Source organism: Stylophora pistillata, chromosome 6 (assembly GCF_964205215.1).
Source record: "Stylophora pistillata chromosome 6, jaStyPist1.2, whole genome shotgun sequence".
In the NCBI taxonomy this organism is placed as follows: domain Eukaryota; kingdom Metazoa; phylum Cnidaria; class Anthozoa; order Scleractinia; family Pocilloporidae; genus Stylophora; species Stylophora pistillata.
The window spans coordinates 2,536,452-2,558,759 of record NC_142524.1 but is presented as its reverse complement, the minus strand read 5'-3'; the positions used below and the strand labels follow the sequence as shown (position 1 = coordinate 2,558,759).

The 22,308-nt window shown below is 40.4% G+C and overlaps 3 protein-coding genes across 3 annotated transcripts; 2 read left to right on the top strand and 1 right to left on the bottom strand.

Annotated features, from left to right (window-relative positions):
• Nucleotides 1-7: 7 nt before the first annotated feature.
• On the top strand, nt 8-3,255 carry LOC111327274 (uncharacterized). Its single transcript, XM_088726017.1, has one exon. It carries the CDS (start codon nt 931-933, stop codon nt 1,540-1,542), a length of 612 nt encoding a protein of 203 aa, XP_088582143.1. The 5' UTR covers nt 8-930; the 3' UTR covers nt 1,543-3,255.
• Nucleotides 3,178-10,344, top strand: LOC111327272 (uncharacterized). The gene is made up of 11 exons (XM_022931413.2): nt 3,178-3,389; nt 3,894-4,087; nt 4,483-4,685; nt 4,835-4,892; nt 4,990-5,282; nt 5,760-5,918; nt 6,043-6,181; nt 6,290-6,437; nt 8,113-8,444; nt 8,871-8,996; nt 9,820-10,344. The coding sequence occupies exons 1-11, from the start codon at nt 3,178-3,180 to the stop codon at nt 9,879-9,881; spliced, it is 1,926 nt and encodes a 641-aa protein (XP_022787148.2). The 3' UTR covers nt 9,882-10,344.
• On the bottom strand, nt 10,271-22,173 carry LOC111327273 (26S proteasome non-ATPase regulatory subunit 8). The gene is made up of 9 exons (XM_022931415.2): nt 22,015-22,173; nt 20,271-20,343; nt 20,041-20,143; nt 12,457-12,550; nt 11,963-12,034; nt 11,698-11,724; nt 11,524-11,597; nt 10,724-10,835; nt 10,271-10,520 (listed from the first exon to the last, which is right to left on the bottom strand). The coding sequence occupies exons 1-9, from the start codon at nt 22,129-22,131 to the stop codon at nt 10,383-10,385; spliced, it is 810 nt and encodes a 269-aa protein (XP_022787150.1). The 5' UTR covers nt 22,132-22,173; the 3' UTR covers nt 10,271-10,382.
• Nucleotides 22,174-22,308: the final 135 nt, after the last annotated feature.

Below are 22,308 nucleotides of genomic sequence, written 5' to 3'. Positions count from 1 at the left end.
GACTCACGGAAATCAGTCGACGCAGTATGAAAACGTAATCTTAAAACATATTTCACAACCCGTAAACAGAAAACTCTCTGCCCTAGATGTAAATTTAGGTTGCACAATATGACCTAATACCTTTTTGCTGTGCAAACAACTTCCCAGGATGCGGTTATAATTTATCACCTAGGGAGAGGGAGGTTGGAGGATTTTTGCTGTGTTATGATAAGATAACATTATTAGGATCCTCCCTTAATGAGCGATTTGCTCTTCAAACTCTGTTGGCGACGACTGATCCCCTCTGAAAACCATGTGATCCCCGGAAATCCTCACCCCCTCCCAGGCGATAAATCTAGACTTGTCCTTTATCTGAGGAAACTGATGCTTCTAGGCATAACCTCATTAGACGTCGCGGCTTGAGTGTCTGTTACACGTATTTTTATCATACAAGACACGTTTTTACCTCCAAGCCGTAGATTTCTTCATACAAAATGAAACAGTGTATCATTTTTATCAGACTTGATAGACAACGTTGCTGTATCAGTCTTATAAAACTTATTAGCAATCATGCTTAATTTTTGCTTCTCGACCAAACGGTTAGGACATGTTAAGTCGCACGCGACTGTGCAGTGACTGTAAAAATTAGAGGTAAATCTTGGTCTGCGAGATTAAAATCGATTAACTCGAATAACAAAGCCTCCGCTAGAAGTTCGGTCGATCCGAGTTCCTCACTCTAACAAAGGCGAAACTCAGACTACTTGTTACAGGTGAAAAAAAATTTCCTTTCATGGCCGACTGGTGGAAAAACAGGCTCGTGTCTCGTTCAAAGCTAAACATCTTCATTAATATTAACAGCTGGAGATTAAAGGATCAAGCCATAATATAAAAAATAAGATTGAAGTTTTAGTTTTCCAATTCGATTCCCGTGACCAGAACCAAAGAAAAAATATGGATTCACGATACTTCTTTCGATTTTGGGATTTTCTAAAAGTTTTCTCCGCATTTTCAGGTCTTTTAGTTTTCAACCACGTTTTAAGCTTCTTAATTGTCAAATTCTGTGGACTATCGTTAATTTCTATGATCACTGTATACATTCTTTGTTTCTCCTCGTTGGTTTCATTTTGGTGCGGATTCAAACGTTTACAAAGAGATCGTGGGACAAGGGAACATCGACATCTTCTGAAAGAGCTCTACTCTATGGAGGTTGAAAAGATTCCATTTGTCATTGATCGCCTTTTAGAGATTTATAGAGCAAGTCCTCATGGTGAAGAGAACATCTACACTAAGGACAGTGGGAGTTTTATGGTGGAAAAGCGTTGTGCAGTGTGTTTGGAAGCTGAAGCGTGCATCCAAACTTTCCCGTGTGAACACGTGGTTGTGTGCAGTTGGTGCGCTTGGCAGTCGTTGAAGCTCGCGTTTCTTCAGAGATCACCTCATCGCTGTGTCGTCTGTAGGACCGAGATTGAGGATTTTGGTGGAAGTTTGATCAGAGCAAGAGACGTGCTGAATCTAAGCTGGAAAGATGTGAGGAAGATTGTTGAAGACGTAAAACGTTGTTGAGCGTTTAGAGGTCATTGTTTAACAGTCTAGGAAAATAAGGAAGTTAGAGATATGTTAGGCTTCCTTAGATGAAAGAAATGAACGAAATTTTAACAAATTTCCAGGCAAAACATTTACCATGTGGGATAGAACTGGAAAACCCGGCCAATCATGATTATTGTTATCATAAATTCTTTCTCATCATCATCATCATCATCATCATCGCTATTCTAACTGTTATTATTACACGACTCGGGCAGTCAGAGGGCCAATAACTAAAATCAACCAATTCAAAATGCTCTATTGCCGGTCAATATTCTCTCAGTATTGGACCGGGCACTGTCCCGAATGGTCCCGAATGATACCGCACTTGTGTTCCTTTGAACTTCAGTCGTATAATAAATCTCTTATTAACCAAGCTTGCTCGGGACCGTACTGGAAGAATATCGGCCCTCGGTCTTTTTTGTACGGACCTCGCTACGCTTGGTCCGTACTGTCAAGACCTCGGGCCGATATTCTCCCAGTACGGCCCTTGCGCTTGGTTAATAAGATATATTTATTACCATTATCATCATTACCACTGTTATCGATATTATTATTTAAGAAATGAAGTAATGTACATTTCATTTCATTTCATGAGGTTACTGTAGAGATTGCTATAGATTACAAAAGTCAGAATATATAAGAACAGTAAATTACATGAATAATCTAAAGTAAAATGTGCACAGTGACCAAAGGAGCGTAAGCTTTCGAGTTGGCCACTGTTACGTGTAATTAACTGGTTTATCTTAACATTTACACAAGACTTACTTTACTTTAATTCTATATTTACACTCATTCTTGTATTTTGATTCCCAGTCTAAAAGGAAATTCTAATAATTTTAACCTGCAACTTAAACCTTTACATTATCGTTGGGGGAGGAGAGGAAGGCAAGGACCTAATTTGAGAGGGAAGTTAAGTTGGAAAAGCGTCAGAAGCGGGCCTCAAAAAAAGTATTTATGTAGTCTGTCACGGTGTGTCACGGGATGCTACATAAAGGGGATGTCACATTGTCATCATTAATTCCACAGAAAAGACTAGACGCACATGGCCGCCAGCTGCGCTCCAGCAATAACTTGACTCTTTTTAAATGTAGGACACAACGATTTCAAATAAGTTTTTTTTATCGCAATAGACTTATATCACATTTGTAATAATTTGTTAATAGTATCTTGTGAGACGGCAACCCAGTCCCCCGGCAAAATTTTTAATTATATAGTCTCATTTAGTTTGTAAATATTTTTTGTAATTTCTTGTAAATATGAAGTATTTCATTGTAGTGCCGAATTCATATCAAATAAACCATTACCATTACCATTACATAACATTGTGTGACAAAATTAACGTAATTTGAAAGCCTACTAATATAATTTAAAGTTCTTGGATACCAGGCGTTTGAATTTTTAGATGATCTGATGAAAGTGTTGTCAACCAAATTAGTGTGCATTTTGTGAGTTGCTGATGAACCATACCTTGTAGGATCTGCGTTCGATGGGTTTCCCACGACTAGCCGCATGCAAGTCTCGTGATAACAATTCATTTCCGGTTTATCGTCTCCATTCCAGAATAGAAGTTTCATTTTTTGACGGTCTTTGTCGCGGAGAAATAGAAGAGTCATGATGTTCTCTTGTCGGCTGCTTCTTCTTTTAATAGTTACAAATGTTTCCATAAATGCATCATACCCACGTAAAACATCGACAGCGAGCATCGAAGACCGACTGGCTGTTCTAAAAAACAAGCAACCTCCAATGGAGGTTGTTTCAGTTTTCCACACATACCAGGGTAAATTGAGATACCAGCAGTATGTTAAGGAGCAGTGGTCAAATTGGTGAGTCTAAATTTAAGTAAGGTTACATTCCCAGTGTACGTATACCTTAAACTTCAAATGATATCCAGCCAAAGCGTGCAAAATCAGTCATTGGCACAGCGGCCCAGTAATTGTATCAGTGACTGAAATGTGACAGCGTGAAATCAAAATGAGTTTCAAGATTTAAACGAAAGGAGCCTTTTTAGATCTCTGTATACGAGTTGAAGCTTGAAACAAATCCTAATTTGCTTCTGATGTGTTCTGCGTTGCGTGGGTGGGGGGGGGGGGGGGAGGATGGGGAAGAGGAGGGGAAGGGGGGGCATTGTACCTGGTAAAGTTCTGATCCGCCATATCAGGTCGATGCCTTTCATATATACACATTTACAGAGAGAGAGGGCCTTGCTGCTGATGCTTGTCATTTACAAAACAAGCTGAAGGACTGAGAACATTGAACTACTTCAAGGTTCTTTACAATATACATGTACATAATTTTTTTCCTTTCTTTGTGCCTTATGTCCCATTCAGGCAAGACATGGGCTCTCCTGAAGGGAAATCCATAATTTCAAACCCTGTTGCCGTCCATGATCCCAACAATCAGACATTTGTGTTTTGTCTTTGTGATGATGGTCAAGTTTATTTCCTGAAACAAGAGGCTGATGGGACATCATTTGATTTTGGAAAGTGGCTTTTAATCAGTACCAAAATTCCATTTGAAGAAGGTCTGTTTGATATATCATTATTGTCAAATATTTCATGCTAAAACTCAAAATAGATATAAAGGGGGAACCTCTAAAGTCTCTAACATTGCTAATGAAAGGCAAGATTGGAGCACAAAGTTAGATAAATCCCAGGGGTGTAAAAAAGATTTTTTTTTTTTTATTTTAAGGGGAGAGGGAGGAGTCCTACTTTAGGCTTACTAGCATTTTGGAACTTTTCTTAATTACTTACTTAGCTTGACAAGGAGGTGAGTTGTATATACCTCACACCCCTGACTGCACCATAAATATGTATAAAGTCCTCAGCATGTACTTAAATCTTCAAGTCTAGTGAGAAATCATGTAGTTTTAACTCTAAATTGCAGATTTAAAACTATAAAAAATATATTTCTTTGAAGGAGTGACTCTGAATGGAAAAGACACTTTGTCAGTAGTGAACTATCAGAATAAACTATCAGTCTTCACAAGGTCGGTGACAAAATCCTCCCATTTGTACTGGACACAGCAAGTCAATGGTAATTGGTCGGACTGGGCTCTGATTGGTGGATCATCTGTCTCAATAAAATCTGATGTAGCAGTAGCTTATAATAGTTTCTCAAAGGTATGGAGAGTCAGTCTGGGTCAAGAGTGACGGTGTGGTAAAGCAAGTTGCCAGCAACAATGCCTGGATAAGTCTTTTACATATACGTTTTGTAATTAGAAGACCATTTGCTTTTTGTAGTAAATTATGATTCAAGTTTATTTTCTCAGTATCTAGAAGCATTTGCCATCATGGAAAACAATAAAATGTACAGGACTTGGCAAATAGGTAATTTAAATCAATTCCTTTGCTAATCTAGTAGGATACAATACTCAAAGAAGCATTGAATCATACATTAAAAATCCAAACATTTTGAAACCTTTAGGTCCGACAAAATGGGTGTCATGGTATGAAACAGGATATGGTGCCCCAGAGACCCAGCATGCCCCAGTAGTGCACCAAATGAGCCACAGTATATTCAATGGTGTCCTCAGTGTGTTTATTTATGGTGATGATGGCTACATTCACCACATATGGCAAACAACCTGTGATAAGGTTCCAAACCCTTGGGGGTGGTGCACTTGGAGTTTGTGGTACAAGATTGGTGGCAAGATTCCTGCGACTGACCCTTCATATAATCCTTTGAGTATTGGGGCTAATATACATCTTGGAATTGAGGTAAATATGGAGTTTTTACTGATCTGTGGTTCAGTATGCATAATCAGTATGCATAATGCTCTATTGTCCATACTCTTCTCTCAGTTTACATTTCCTAAGGGGCTAACAAGGAAAATTTGTTCAACAATCAAGAGCTTTCTTTAGCTGGTGAATCATTTCCTTTATTGACATAATCATAATGTGTCATGTGGGGGGGGGGGGGGGGAGGGAGTTATGTAAGGAGAAATTAGATGTTTGTCACTCTTTGAGGTCAAAGGGTCAAATATTTTTAGATGACTACACTGTGCAGTTTGCACAGTTTCCTTAAGGAAGTTACTATGTCAAAGGAACAGAATAAAGTATAGTATTATTTTGACTTTATTTTGAAACAATATTGAAACATTCAACATTTTTAAACATCTTATTTTGAAAAATTACCATATGACATTTTACTTCTGATCAAGTTTGTAAAACTATTACAACTGTTGTATTTTTAAGGTATTCACAGTAGGAAAAGAGGGTGGCCTGTGGCACATGTGGGAGCTCGAGCGTGGTGCCAAGTGGAACTCATGGCAATATGTTGTGCATCCTCCATCAGCCTTGACCAGTCATCCCACCATCACTAATGATGACAAAGGATGGTGGGCAGCATATGCAGTAAGTTCCATGGTATCTTTCACTCAAACCTTATGAGTATTATCATGAGATTTAAATGAGCCATGCTGGTTTTGATTATGGATTTGCTATAAGTATTCAAACTAACAGCCTTCCTCTTTCTCAGTTAAGTGCTAAAGATGATGTTGAGATAATTGAACAGAATCGGTCCCTAGTCCTTTCAAAAACACATGTGGCATTTGGAAATGCAGTTAATGTCTCATGGTCTGTACCAGTTGATGAAGCCACAGACAAGGATTGGATAGGTCAGTTAGGCATTATATTATCTCTTAAAATATCTCTGGGTGTTTGTTACTGCAAAATCTTATGGAAGAAATCTATCCTAACAATTGCTTTTGCATGAATTCCTTCAGGTGTATACCCATCTGGTGCTGACAATGAAATGTATGTGGACTTTTTTTATGTTGGAGGAGGACAGAATCCAAATGCAGACCCAGTACCTGAAGGATCTCTGACCTTCAAATCTTATCTTCCCAATGGCAAATATGACTACCGTTACCTGTAAGTATTATTTATTAAAATTAACATCTAATACTACTGGGTAAGTAACATCAAGAGTGTATCTTAGATATTATTTTATTGTTAAGCATACTGCTCATTTCCTAACTTTCATCTTTAACTCTCTATAGGAATTTTCCCTCTCTCTCAAAAGGCACAGAGAGTGCAATGGAGAGGGGATTTGCACCCACTTCTGTGGCCTCAGTCTGAATCTTGAACATGACATCTCACAATTCTTGAATTTTTCATTGGTTATTTCCAATCTACATAGTGTATTCTGCTGTACCATTCTACAGGGTGTATTCTGATGTACCATTCTACAGGGTGCACTCTGATGTACCATTCTACAGGGTGTATTCTGATGTACCATTCTACAGGGTGTACTCTGATGTACCATTCTACAGGGTGTATTCTGATGTACCATTCTACAGGGTGTATTCTGATGTACCATTCTACAGGGTGTATTCTGATGTACCATTCTACAGGGTGTATTCTGATGTACCATTCTACAGGGTGTACTCTGATGTACCATTCTACAGGGTGCACTCTGATGTACCATTCTACAGGGTGTATTCTGATGTACCATTCTACAGGGTGTACTCTGATGTACCATTCTACAGGGTGTATTCTGATGTACCATTCTACAGGGTGTATTCTGATGTACCATTCTACAGGGTGTATTCTGATGTACCATTCTACAGGGTGTATTCTGATGTACCATTCTACAGGGTGTACTCTGATGTACCATTCTACAGGGTGCACTCTGATGTACCATTCTACAGGGTGTATTCTGATGTACCATTCTACAGGGTGTATTCTGATGTACCATTCTACAGGGTGTATTCTGATGTACCATTCTACAGGGTGTACTCTGATGTACCATTCTACAGGGTGTACTCTGATGTACCATTCTACAGAGTGTACTCTGATGTACCATTCTACAGGGTGTACTCTGATGTACCATTCTACAGGGTGTACTCTGATGTACCATTCTACAGGGTGTACTCTGATGTACCATTCTACAGGGTGTATTCTGATGTACCATTCTACAGAGTGTACTCTGATGTACCATTCTACAGGGTGTACTCTGATGTACCATTCTACAGGGTGCACTCTGATGTACCATTCTACAGGGTGCACTCTGATGTACCATTCTACAGGGTGTACTCTGATGTACCATTCTTCAGGGTGTATTCTGATGTACCATTCTACAGGGTGTACTCTGATGTACCATTCTACAGGGTGTATTCTGATGTACCATTCTACAGGGTGTACTCTGATGTACCATTCTACAGGGTGTATTCTGATGTACCATTCCACAGAGTGTACTCTGATGTACCATTCTACAGGGTGTACTCTGATGTACCATTCTACAGGGTGTACTCTGATGTACCATTCTGCAGGTTGTACTCTGATGTACCATTCTGCAGGGTGTACTCTGATGTACCATTCTACAGGGTGTACTCTGATGTACCATTCTGCAGGGTGTATTCTGATGTACCATTCTACAGGGTGTACTCTGATGTACCATTCTACAGGGTGTACTCTGATGTACCATTCTGCAGGGTGTATTCTGATGTACCATTCTGCAGGGTGTACTCTCATGCACTATTCTATAGGGTGTACTCTGATGTAACATTTGTCAGGGTGTATTCTGATGTTGATAATCTTCTCTCAGGGTGAATAAGAGATTCTTTGATGCAGTGAGTTCAACTCTGACTGTATTCAACGCCACAGAAAAAAAAGACTGGGTTCAACTTTACAGAGGGATTGCTGCAGGATTAGGCAAAGAAGGTTTTAATTTTGAAAAATGTGTTGAAGATGGAAACCAAACTGTAGCAGTGTTCAAGGAGTCATTCAATGCCTTTAAAAACAAAAGCATTTTCAAAGGACTGCAGTTGTTTGGTACAGCTCTTATGGACATAGTAAAGGCATTCGAAGATTGCAGTGAGACTGACATTGCTAAAGCAATTGAGAAACTGGCCACTGATTTCATAAACTGCGTTGAAGGTAACTACAGCTTAGGAATTAAATAGAAGAGTATAAACTTGTACAGATTACAGATTTACTACTGAAGGTAAATGTTAGAAATCATGATCAAGTTTAAGATTTTCTTTTCTTTTTCGAACCTATCTATCAGCAGTGGCAGGTATCTCCACTAGTTAGAATTCAATAATCAAATCACATCATAAGTAACCAACTTTGAGTACATTTAGCAGCACTTTAAGTCGATTTGCTGACAAAGAGACCGATTTTTGCCTTCAACTGTAACACCCCAGCCAGGGCAGGGAGGGGGGGTGGGAGTGGGGGTGGGGGTATGCTACCCTAAAAAATTGTGGAAAAGTATATGCATGAGACTTGAGAGCACTGTGGGACATTTACTCAGCTGTAAGATGTTGCAGTTATTAGAATAATGTCATGTCTTTTTGTGTCTAGGTAACTGTGCCAACTTTGTGATTGATGCTGCTGCAAGGCTTATTATCCTTTTTGAGAATGTGATTGAGATATATGGTGACATAAGAGGGGCAACAAATTCCTTCCACATAAAGGCTTATGAACAAGGTAAAAGTCAACTGAATTACACTGGTTTACATCTTTCAGAATATAATTTGAAAAGTTAACTTTGAGAACCAGATAAATTGAATCACTCAATATCTGCAGATTGTGGGAGACCATGGTTATCAAAAATGCTGAATGGACATGTGTTTAATGTGTCTACCAGCCTCTCTTTCCAGTTTCTACATACATACATACATACATACATACACACATACATACACTTTTTGATAAGGCAGGTCAGTTTGCGGCAACCTTAAGGCTGGTGTGGACCTGCCAGTAACTCAATTAAAATCCATATTTACGCACAATCTTAAATATAAAAACCTTAAATCTAATTAATGAAATTTCTAAAAATAAAAACTAAAAGTAGAAGAGATCTGATTATTTTGATGTTACCATACAGGCCTCTTTTTCGAATTGAATTTGGAAAAAGAGGACTGAGAATACATGCTGAGCAGCATTTTTTAACCCTTAACTCCCAGAAGTGATGAATGTGTAACTTCTCCCTATACTATCTAAACATTCTCCAGCAAACTGGTAAGGAGAATACTCAAACTAATCAGATACAAGTTGTAATCTTGATCTGACATCAAATTCTTGTAACTAATTTACAAGGAAATGTATGGCAGCCAGAGGGAAAAATTAGCACTCTGATCTCGGAAGTTACAGGGTTAATTGACATCTATAAATTTGAATTTTCTAGTTGAGATGTTTACCAACTTTTAAGAGGGCACTCAGAAATAATACATATGGCATAATAAGATATGACCCTTTATTAGTATTTGAATCATTGTTGTTCCACTGTCTGATATTTTTTCTCCTCCAGGTGGATACTGCATTGGCCGTATTGTTAATGTGTGCATTGCAATACCATCAACCAATTACTAGACTTGAACATCTTTGCTTTTTTCAATTCAAAATGAAAAACTTAACTGAGGTCTACAGGCAATGGAATTTAAATTTCATGACAAGTTAGAAGAGTTGCCATTTTGTGTCAAGACTTAAATCAAGCTTAAATTTATTTCAACTTATCGTAATGCATTGTTCGTGGTGAAGAATAATTACACACAGAATTACTCAACAATGTGATTGCCTCAAGTATAATTATCGATGGACAATTTTTGTGTTTTTTGTACCTCTTCTGCAAGGGTTTAAAAACAAGGTAGGGGGAATAAGTGCTTTGATGAATTTGATACTGAACATATTTGCAATCTTTTAGAGATGAGCAATGCTTAAGTTAAACAGTCAAAAGATGAATTAACTTTCAACTTCTAATATTGAGTTATTGTATTTTATTTGTTCACTTACATGACTGACACTACAAATGAAATAAAAAGTGTACTGTACATTGCTCAGCTGTCTCTGAGTTGTTTACTGTTACATCTTCTTTTAAACTATTCTCTCAAGTTCTTTGGCATACTCCAGCATGTTCTTTATCATTTTGTAAGAAGGAATTTCTTGTTTCATTTCTTTGTCTGTTTCCGGTTCAAAATAGTAGTATTTATCTTCCTTTAGAGTCCACTCTCGCTAAAGGCAAGAATACACAAGCACTATTTTAACATTCTGAATATACTGCATAAGTTTGGTAAATATATGTTGCAGTCAAATTTAACCTTTCTGTACTATATCTTTGCTTAATAATAAATGCAGTACCTATTTAGTATATTTTAAAGAAAAAATTTGTTTAGAGGTAAAAACCCATCTACGATATTGTTAAATATAATGGTTACCTTTTGAGCAAAAGCTGCCATATCTTTTGCACTCTCAAAGTACAGTATCCTGGCAGCCTCCGGGAAGGAGATATGTGCATAAGCTTTTTCTGTACATGCTGCTATTTCATCTCTTAAAAGGAAAATTCAAACACCAAAAGTTTAAAGGAAATCAAAGACACAACAGTTGCATGAATGTCTTCTCCCCATATGAAATGTAGAGGGACACTGGACAGAGCAACAAACACAGACTGTCCACAAACTGAGTGCTGAACTGACTAACAGATGGAACAACCAGAGAGAAATGGAAAATACAAACAGAGATTATCACTCAGAATAATAGCCAGACAGATGTACAGACAGTCAATCATGGTCAGTATTTCTGAGAGACAGGAATAATAGCCAGACAGATGTACAGACAGTCAATCATGGTCAGTATTTCTGAGAGACAGGAAGGCAGATATGCAGTGAAATAAAGGCTGATAGTTTCTAAAGAAACTGTTTGGGGCTGCGTCGGTGGGGGTAACGAAATAATTTGAATATATCAACAAAGTTGAAATGGTAAATTGGCCACCGTAACGATTACAAGAGCTGACGTTTCGAGCGTTAGCCCTTCGTCTATTCATTCCGATGAAGGGCTAATGCTCGAAACGTCAGCTTTTGTAATCATTATGGTGGCCAATTTACCATTTCAACTTTGTTGATATATCAAAATTATGCAGTGAAATAGACAGACAGTCACTAACACACAGACCATAGGTAACAGACCAAATTTGTCCAAGCTTTGGTTGCCATCGACTGTGCCTTCAAAGCTAACCTACCTGAGAGTATCTAGAAGAATATTCATAAAGAAATGGTAGTTGTCAGCTGGTACATTTCCCCTGGCCAGGAAGACCTAAGAAAAAATGCAAATTACAACTAATATAAGCAATACTTTTATAACAAAAAATTAAGTAATAACATAAAATAGCACAAGTTAGTTGTGACAAAAGTACCTTGTTGTAGTTTCCCTCCATAAGATACTAAAAAGAATTGTAAAAACCATTTTAATAACAGTTTACTACTTTAGTATTTCAAAAGGTCCAAACCCATTTCACACAACAATAGGAGAGTCAAATAATAACATTCAATAACAAAACCATTTTTAAAACTATAAAATTCATGCATGTATTAACAAAATTTCTGTTTCAGCAGGAGTATAAATACCTGATAGGTACAGTTGAGATATATATTTTTGTGAATATAATCACATGACTGTACCTGTTCAAGGGAGACAGAATGTTTAATGTACACATTGTTCTGAAGTTCTTTGGCAGGCAAAAGTTCCAGTTCCTGTTGGACAAAAATATCAAAATATTAGCAACTTAAACCTTTAACTCCCATAAGTGATTAACATGTAACTTCTCTCCTCAGCATTCATGCATTATCCAGCCAGTAAGTTAAGAGAATAACTCAAACTTATCAGGTAGAGGTTGTTACCTTGATCTCACACCAAATTCTCCTAACCTATTTACAAGGAAATGTGAAGCAGCTACGTAGGAGAATTAACAATCAGGTATTGGGAGTTAAATTATCTACCCAATTGGCCATTGATGTTGCCATGAATAATGTTTCAGAACAATAACAATTTTTGTTGGACAAATTGGTGTATTCAAACTTGTTTCTAACTTTAAAAAATTTCTTGAAAGTATTTGACTTCTGAAGTGGAAAAGACAACAGATAAATTGATTTCACCCTTCTTCATTACTACTCACTGTATGAAACTCTGCAAGACGATTCTGTGCAAGAAGAGACAACAAATTCAGCCCAAGAAGCTGATACATATAAGCTGATTCCTCAAGAGTACCCCTGTGAAATTTAATCAAGTTCAATGCATATGTTACAACACTTAATGGCAACTATAGAATTCATAGAGCAAAAGAATAAACTAGCTAAGTTGACTATTACCAAAAATTTAAAGACAAATTCAAACACTATTACTTCCTGATCAGCCAAGTATCCTTAGACACTGCTGGAGGTTATTATCATGAGGTAAGCATGAACTGATAAGGGGGGGGGGGTGGGTGAATCAGCCAAGTATCCTTAGACACTGCTGGAGGTTATTATCATGAGGTAAGCATGAACTGATAAGGGGGGGGGGGGGTGAATCAGCCAAGTATCCTTAGACACTGCTGGAGGTTATTATCATGAGGTAAGCATGAACTGATGGTGGGGGGGGGGGTGAATCAGCCAAGTATCCTTAGACACTGCTGGAGGTTATTATCATGAGGTAAGCATGAACTGATGGTGGGGGGGGGGGTGAATCAGCCAAGTATCCTTAGACACTGCTGGAGGTTATTATCATGAGGTAAGCATGAACTGATGGTGGGGGGTGAATCAGCCAAGTATCCTTAGACACTGCTGGAGGTTATTATCATGAGGTAAGCATGAACTGATGGTGGGGGGTGAATCAGCCAAGTATCCTTAGACACTGCTGGAGGTTATTATCATGAGGTAAGCATGAACTGATGGTGGGGGGTGAATCAGCCAAGTATCCTTAGACACTGCTGGAGGTTATTATCATGAGGTAAGCATGAACTGATGGTGGGGGGTGAATCAGCCAAGTATCCTTAGACACTGCTGGAGGTTATTATCATGAGGTAAGCATGAACTGATGGGGGGGGGGGGTGAATCAGCCAAGTATCCTTAGACACTGCTGGAGGTTATTATCATGAGGTAAGCATGAACTGATGGGGGGGGGGGTGAATCAGCCAAGTATCCTTAGACACTGCTGGAGGTTATTATCATGAGGTAAGCATGAACTGATAAGGGGAGGGGGGGGTGAATCAGCCAAGTATCCTTAGACACTGCTGGAGGTTATTATCATGAGGTAAGCATGAACTGATGGGGGGGGGGGGTGAATCAGCCAAGTATCCTTAGACACTGCTGGAGGTTATTATCATGAGGTAGGCATGAACTGATAAGGGGAGGGGGGGTGGGTGAATCAGCCAAGTATCCTTAGACACTGCTGGAGGTTATTATCATGAGGTAAGCATGAACTGATGGGGGGGGGGGGTGAATCAGCCAAGTATCCTTAGACACTGCTGGAGGTTATTATCATGAGGTAAGCATGAACTGATGGGGGGGGGGGGGTGAATCAGCCAAGTATCCTTAGACACTGCTGGAGGTTATTCTCATGAGGTAAGCATGAACTGATGGGGGGGGGGGGTGAATCAGCCAAGTATCCTTAGACACTGCTGGAGGTTATTCTCATGAGGTAAGCATGAACTGATGGGGGGGGGGGTGGGTGAATCAGCCAAGTATCCTTAGACACTGCTGGAGGTTATTCTCATGAGGTAAGCATGAACTGATGGGGGGGGGGGGTGAATCAGCCAAGTATCCTTAGACACTGCTGGAGGTTATTCTCATGAGGTAAGCATGAACTGATGGGGGGGGGGGGTGAATCAGCCAAGTATCCTTAGACACTGCTGGAGGTTATTCTCATGAGGTAAGCATGAACTGATGGGGGGGGGGTGGGTGAATCAGCCAAGTATCCTTAGACACTGCTGGAGGTTATTATCATGAGGTAAGCATGAACTGATGGGGGGGGGGGGGTGAATCAGCCAAGTATCCTTAGACACTGCTGGAGGTTATTATCATGAGGTAAGCATGAACTGATAAGGGGGGGGGGGGGGTGAATCAGCCAAGTATCCTTAGACACTGCTGGAGGTTATTCTCATGAGGTAAGCATGAACTGATGGGGGGGGGGGGTGAATCAGCCAAGTATCCTTAGACACTGCTGGAGGTTATTATCATGAGGTAAGCATGAACTGATGGGGGGGGGGGTGAATCAGCCAAGTATCCTTAGACACTGCTGGAGGTTATTATCATGAGGTAAGCATGAACTGATGGGGGGGGGGGGTGAATCAGCCAAGTATCCTTAGACACTGCTGGAGGTTATTATCATGAGGTAAGCATGAACTGATGGTGGGGGGGGTGAATCAGCCAAGTATCCTTAGACACTGCTGGAGGTTATTCTCATGAGGTAAGCATGAACTGATGGGGGGGGGGGGTGAATCAGCCAAGTATCCTTAGACACTGCTGGAGGTTATTCTCATGAGGTAAGCATGAACTGATGGGGGGGGGGGGTGAATCAGCCAAGTATCCTTAGACACTGCTGGAGGTTATTATCATGAGGTAAGCATGAACTGATGGGGGGGGGGGTGAATCAGCCAAGTATCCTTAGACACTGCTGGAGGTTATTATCATGAGGTAAGCATGAACTGATGGGGGGGGGGGGGTGAATCAGCCAAGTATCCTTAGACACTGCTGGAGGTTATTATCATGAGGTAAGCATGAACTGATGGTGGGGGGGGTGAATCAGCCAAGTATCCTTAGACACTGCTGGAGGTTATTCTCATGAGGTAAGCATGAACTGATGGGGGGGGGGGGTGAATCAGCCAAGTATCCTTAGACACTGCTGGAGGTTATTATCATGAGGTAAGCATGAACTGATGGGGGGGGGGGTGAATCAGCCAAGTATCCTTAGACACTGCTGGAGGTTATTATCATGAGGTAAGCATGAACTGATGGTGGGGGGGGGGTGAATCAGCCAAGTATCCTTAGACACTGCTGGAGGTTATTATCATGAGGTAAGCATGAACTGATGGGGGGGGGGGGGTGAATCAGCCAAGTATCCTTAGACACTGCTGGAGGTTATTATCATGAGGTAAGCATGAACTGATGGGGGGGGGGGGTGAATCAGCCAAGTATCCTTAGACACTGCTGGAGGTTATTCTCATGAGGTAAGCATGAACTGATGGGGGGGGGGTGAATCAGCCAAGTATCCTTAGACACTGCTGGAGGTTATTATCATGAGGTAAGCATGAACTGATGGGGGGGGGGGTGAATCAGCCAAGTATCCTTAGACACTGCTGGAGGTTATTATCATGAGGTAAGCATGAACTGATAAGGGGGGGGGGGTGGGTGAATCAGCCAAGTATCCTTAGACACTGCTGGAGGTTATTATCATGAGGTAAGCATGAACTGATAAGGGGGGGGGGGTGAATCAGCCAAGTATCCTTAGACACTGCTGGAGGTTATTATCATGAGGTAAGCATGAACTGATGGTGGGGGGGGGGGTGAATCAGCCAAGTATCCTTAGACACTGCTGGAGGTTATTATCATGAGGTAAGCATGAACTGATGGTGGGGGGTGAATCAGCCAAGTATCCTTAGACACTGCTGGAGGTTATTATCATGAGGTAAGCATGAACTGATGGTGGGGGGTGAATCAGCCAAGTATCCTTAGACACTGCTGGAGGTTATTATCATGAGGTAAGCATGAACTGATGGTGGGGGGTGAATCAGCCAAGTATCCTTAGACACTGCTGGAGGTTATTATCATGAGGTAAGCATGAACTGATGGTGGGGGGTGAATCAGCCAAGTATCCTTAGACACTGCTGGAGGTTATTATCATGAGGTAAGCATGAACTGATGGGGGGGGGGGTGAATCAGCCAAGTATCCTTAGACACTGCTGGAGGTTATTATCATGAGGTAAGCATGAACTGATAAGGGGAGGGGGGGGGGTGAATCAGCCAAGTATCCTTAGACACTGCTGGAGGTTATTATCATGAGGTAAGCATGAACTGATGGGGGGGGGGGGGTGAATCAGCCAAGTATCCTTAGACACTGCTGGAGGTTATTATCATGAGGTAAGCATGAACTGATAAGGGGGGGGGGGGGTGAATCAGCCAAGTATCCTTAGACACTGCTGGAGGTTATTATCATGAGGTAAGCATGAACTGATAAGGGGGGGGGGGGTGAATCAGCCAAGTATCCTTAGACACTGCTGGAGGTTATTATCATGAGGTAAGCATGAACTGATAAGGGGAGGGGGGGGTGAATCAGCCAAGTATCCTTAGACACTGCTGGAGGTTATTCTCATGAGGTAAGCATGAACTGATGGGGGGGGGGGGGGTGAATCAGCCAAGTATCCTTAGACACTGCTGGAGGTTATTATCATGAGGTAAGCATGAACTGATGGGGGGGGGGGGTGAATCAGCCAAGTATCCTTAGACACTGCTGGAGGTTATTATCATGAGGTAAGCATGAACTGATGGGGGGGGGGGTGAATCAGCCAAGTATCCTTAGACACTGCTGGAGGTTATTATCATGAGGTAAGCATGAACTGATGGGGGGGGGGGGGTGAATCAGCCAAGTATCCTTAGACACTGCTGGAGGTTATTATCATGAGGTAAGCATGAACTGATGGGGGGGGGGGTGAATCAGCCAAGTATCCTTAGACACTGCTGGAGGTTATTATCATGAGGTAAGCATGAACTGATAAGGGGGGGGGGGTGGGTGAATCAGCCAAGTATCCTTAGACACTGCTGGAGGTTATTATCATGAGGTAAGCATGAACTGATAAGGGGAGGGGGGGGGTGAATCAGCCAAGTATCCTTAGACACTGCTGGAGGTTATTATCATGAGGTAAGCATGAACTGATGGGGGGGGGGGTGAATCAGCCAAGTATCCTTAGACACTGCTGGAGGTTATTATCATGAGGTAAGCATGAACTGATAAGGGGGGGGGGGGTGAATCAGCCAAGTATCCTTAGACACTGCTGGAGGTTATTATCATGAGGTAAGCATGAACTGATGGTGGGGGGTGAATCAGCCAAGTATCCTTAGACACTGCTGGAGGTTATTATCATGAGGTAAGCATGAACTGATGGTGGGGGGTGAATCAGCCAAGTATCCTTAGACACTGCTGGAGGTTATTATCATGAGGTAAGCATGAACTGATGGTGGGGGGTGAATCAGCCAAGTATCCTTAGACACTGCTGGAGGTTATTATCATGAGGTAAGCATGAACTGATGGTGGGGGGTGAATCAGCCAAGTATCCTTAGACACTGCTGGAGGTTATTATCATGAGGTAAGCATGAACTGATGGGGGGGGGGGGTGAATCAGCCAAGTATCCTTAGACACTGCTGGAGGTTATTATCATGAGGTAAGCATGAACTGATAAGGGGAGGGGGGGGGGTGAATCAGCCAAGTATCCTTAGACACTGCTGGAGGTTATTATCATGAGGTAAGCATGAACTGATGGGGGGGGGGGGGTGAATCAGCCAAGTATCCTTAGACACTGCTGGAGGTTATTATCATGAGGTAAGCATGAACTGATAAGGGGGGGGGGGGGGGTGAATCAGCCAAGTATCCTTAGACACTGCTGGAGGTTATTATCATGAGGTAAGCATGAACTGATGGGGGGGGGGGGGTGAATCAGCCAAGTATCCTTAGACACTGCTGGAGGTTATTCTCATGAGGTAAGCATGAACTGATGGTGGGGGGTGAATCAGCCAAGTATCCTTAGACACTGCTGGAGGTTACTATCATGAGGTAAGCATGAACTGATGGGGGGGGGGGGGGGTGAATCTTCTCTTCTACTGAATAAAGAGAGCTAGTCCAATTCTGATGACCCCATTAGAAATCAGGTTTCCCTATCACTGCCCATCAACATTTGTGCTCTTGAATGGGAAGAGGCACTGTGAGATTTAAGCTTCATGTCTAAGAACTAACACAGCTCCTGGGATGGAAAAACCTAGCTTCCCAACAGCAAATACAAAGAGCCACAATGATCTATAAGTCTCTGCACAGCTTAGCTCCAGACTATTTACATTCTAAATTTGAAAGGCGAGAAATTGCGTATAACCTAAAAGACTCTGAGAATAAGCTTCATGTTCCATCGCCATGCACAAACTATTATAAGAATAGCTTTAGCTATAGTGGCACCACCCTTTGGAATAGTCTTCCTCGTGATATAAGACAAGCAGAGTCCCTTGGGTTATTTAAGCATTTAATTAAAGAAGTGGAAAGCAGCTTTAGTTACCGTAGTTATTTGACTATAAGCCGACCTTGGCTATAAGCTGAGACCCTGAACTTGTGAGACATGATAGTTGGCAAAAGCTTTACGAAAAAAATCGAAAAAATATTGGCTATAACCTGAGACCAAGGTTTCTTCACAAATTCATTCAAAAAACCTTCATCTCTGGAGACAGTCATGTTGAAAGATATTGTGTAGAATAAAATCACACTTCTTAGAAACAATGAAAGCATTTTATTCATTGTAAACAATTAACCATCAGTGCAAAACATTGTGCTCGTGAGTACTAATTGATCCTAACTGCACTATAAAGTGAAAAATGCTTAAAATGAAAGCCACCAGACTGATTTTCATCATCACACACTGCTTACCGAAGTCAATAATCTATCACTCGCTGTCCATCATGTCAAAGGCAAGACGTTATTCATACAATGTGGCTTTCAAGTTTAAAGTTCTTGCTGAAGCGGAAGCAGTCAAAAACAACTCAGAGATTGCTCGCGAGTATGGATTTATTGAGTCCATGGTCCGTCGCTGGCGCAGAGATCAGCCAAACTCTTCAACGGTGAGCTGAAGATGTCAGCAAAACGCACAACTATGGGTCACTTTACCCCAGTGTATCCTGAGCTAGACCAGCAGATATTGAAAGGGTTCACCGAGCAAAGAGATCAAAGTGAGTAAATGTTTGACGCTGATTTGTATTGAAATGGTTTAAAAGAAGCGCCGAATGAAGAATTTGCTGCAGACGCATTCACAAGCATAAATGCACGTGAGTTTGTTTCAGTGCGTGGGAATCGACAATTCCTATTGATCAGATTTGCACTTCGTCATGACAAATTACAGACAGAGAGTGAAGGCAACAGCAATGGCGAGTAAACTGTTTATCAGTTGCTAGCTCTTCAAAAACCAGCTCCTTTAGGAGCCACCACATCTATAAAAGTGCATTGACCAACAATTTCATCTCAAGTGTCTTTATATAATATTATACTTTATTGTGTTTCACTGATTTTGACTTGGCTACAAGCCCATCACAGAATTTGTGTGACATTTCTATAAGTTCTCAACTCCTGAGAGAGGAAAAAATTGATCAAACCGAACCCCTTTGTTGGAAATGGTTTTGGTTGATACAAGTCCGAATTTCTGAAAAAAATCGCTCAGCTTATAATCGAATAACTACGGTAGATTTAGGTTTTAAGTATAGTTTTCATAATAGTATCTTATCCATTTGATGCATGTTGATACTGTTAAATATTTTAAATGTTTTATTATTTATAGCTGATGAATTGTACGTGGATAAATAAAGATTATCTATCTATCTATCTATCTACACAACATCATAATGATTACAACTAGGGTTAGAACCAGAGTCCAGTGCACCCACCAAAATCCACCATGTCTCATTTCTAAGCATATGAAACATTTAACTTGCATACTAAAATAAAACAACTCAGCTACTACACATCCAATGCCCTTACTTGTAATCAAGGTAATATGGTTTCAACTGTGCCATGTATCTTTCAAATGATGGTATGTCGTTCTTTAGAATGCTCCATTGAACACCAATTTCTAGTGCATCTCCTGTGGACAAATTTTTTGTACAGCAACCCATGAACACACTAATAAATGTAAGAGTAAATTACCCCTAAACCTTGCTCAAAAAAGGTAGTCATACAATGAGAACTGTTGAATCAATCATGAAACTTACTTGCTAAAAGAAGTTCCTGTGGGGTTGGTTTGCTCGACGAAGTTGGTAAGAATGAAAACTGGATCAAAGCCATCTAGAAGTCACAGCAAGGGATTTTCGTCATTCATTTTATCAAGTTATATATGGTAACTTTGTGGTGCAATAATATTTGCTAAAAATCAATCTTATTCCTTCCTAATACCCTCAGCTAAGAATATTACAGTGACACAAACTCAACCGGGGCCACCCAACGTTTTTTAGCCAATCACAAGACGAGTTTAGAACAAAAAAATTGAAGTTCGTTCATCAGCAGATCGATCACTATCAGGGTCAAATTTCACTGTTCGTTTGACTAGATCAGATGTGAAGGTATGCGAAAGCTTATAGTTTTTTTAAAGCAAAAAAATATAATATTTTTCGTTTCTATTACGGTAAAGGTGAATAAATATTTACCGGATGGCGGCCGGTAATTTCGAAGACTAAACTGACTAAAGTTAAATTTACCAAATTGCGGCCGACTCACTTTATACAATATATTTTCCGAAACACGGCCTGGAATGCCAGAGGCGAGAGCTTATGTAATTCACTGAATATTGCGGCCGCGAATTTTGAACACGAAACGGGCTCGATCAATGTAAATAAATATATCAAATTACGGCCGGCTAAACCTCAAGGCGAAACCGGCTCAACACAAGTATATTTTTAAAATATCATTGAAAAACGGCCGTATCTACAATTTTACCGGGAATTTTAGTAACCAATCACAAGGACAAAGAAAATTTCAAATTTAGTTTTTGCATGTATTACCCGTGGTTGATTCTGTTTGCATTGTAGTTTGAAAGTCGGGAAGTATTTCAAACATTTACTGATTTGAGGTAAAACCGTTTTGTTTTCAAAATCTCAGGCCGTGTCAATTCTGCAAATACATTTGTATTGGGTCCGTTTGGTCTTCAATAGTCCCAGCCGCATTATTCCGTAAATTATGTAAGCTTTCTTCTTCGACATTCCAGACCGTGTTTCGAAATATATATTTTGTAAGTTAACTCGTTCGTAATTTAGTAAATTTCTTTAAGTCTGAGTCCTTTCAGTCTTCAAACTTCCCGGCCCCAAAATTCGGTAAGTTATACAAGCTTTCTTCTTCAAAACTCCATACCCTATTTCGAAAAATTTTTATTATAAAAGTTTACTCAGCCGTAATTTGGTAAATTTACGTTGAGTTCGTTCAGTCTTCAAAATTCCCGGCAGCAATACTCGGTAAATTATACAAGTTCTTGTCTCCGACATTCCAGACCGTGTTTCGAAAAATAAATGTCATTGGTTTACCCAGCATTATTCGTTACTTACGTACGTTGAGGCTGTTCAGTCTTCAAAATTACCGGCCGCCATTAGGTAAATATTTATTCGCTTTTACCGTAAACGAAATAAACAACATATTTATTTCACTGTAAAAAAACTAGAAGCTTTCGCATGTCTTCACATCGACTCCAGTCAAACGAGCAGTCTAATTTGACCGTTGATGAACGAACTTCAATTTTTTTGTTCTAAACTCGTCTTCTAATTGGCCAAAAAACGTTGGGTGGCCCCGGTTGAGTTCGTGTCACTGTAAGGTTGATTAAAAAAATTTTACTTAATTAAGATTGTTAAAAGTGCACTTCATCAAGAAATAAAGAGCATGGTTTCGAGAAAAATTATGTGTATTTCCAACCATGTGTCAATAATGTTGTTCCGCTACAAAGTACGACGAAAACCACAAGATGAAACTCACCTTCATCCCAGAGAGAAGCTTTCCAACCTTCTCAAGATCAACGGGTTTTCTATTCCACTCTTTTATGAGAGTTTGATAAAGAGACACAACTTCTTTCAAACCAGTTTGGGAAGCCATCTTGGATTTTTTCTTCTTTTTGCCAGGTCACAGTCCTCGTTCCCAGGGTCTCTCATCCTCCCGCACCATGGGGTGGGAGGATGAGAGACCCTGGGAACGAGGAATAATTAACAATTCTTCCACAATTATTCCTCTTAACCAGTCCCAAGCCGCGTGTTGCTCTATAGATCACAGGAT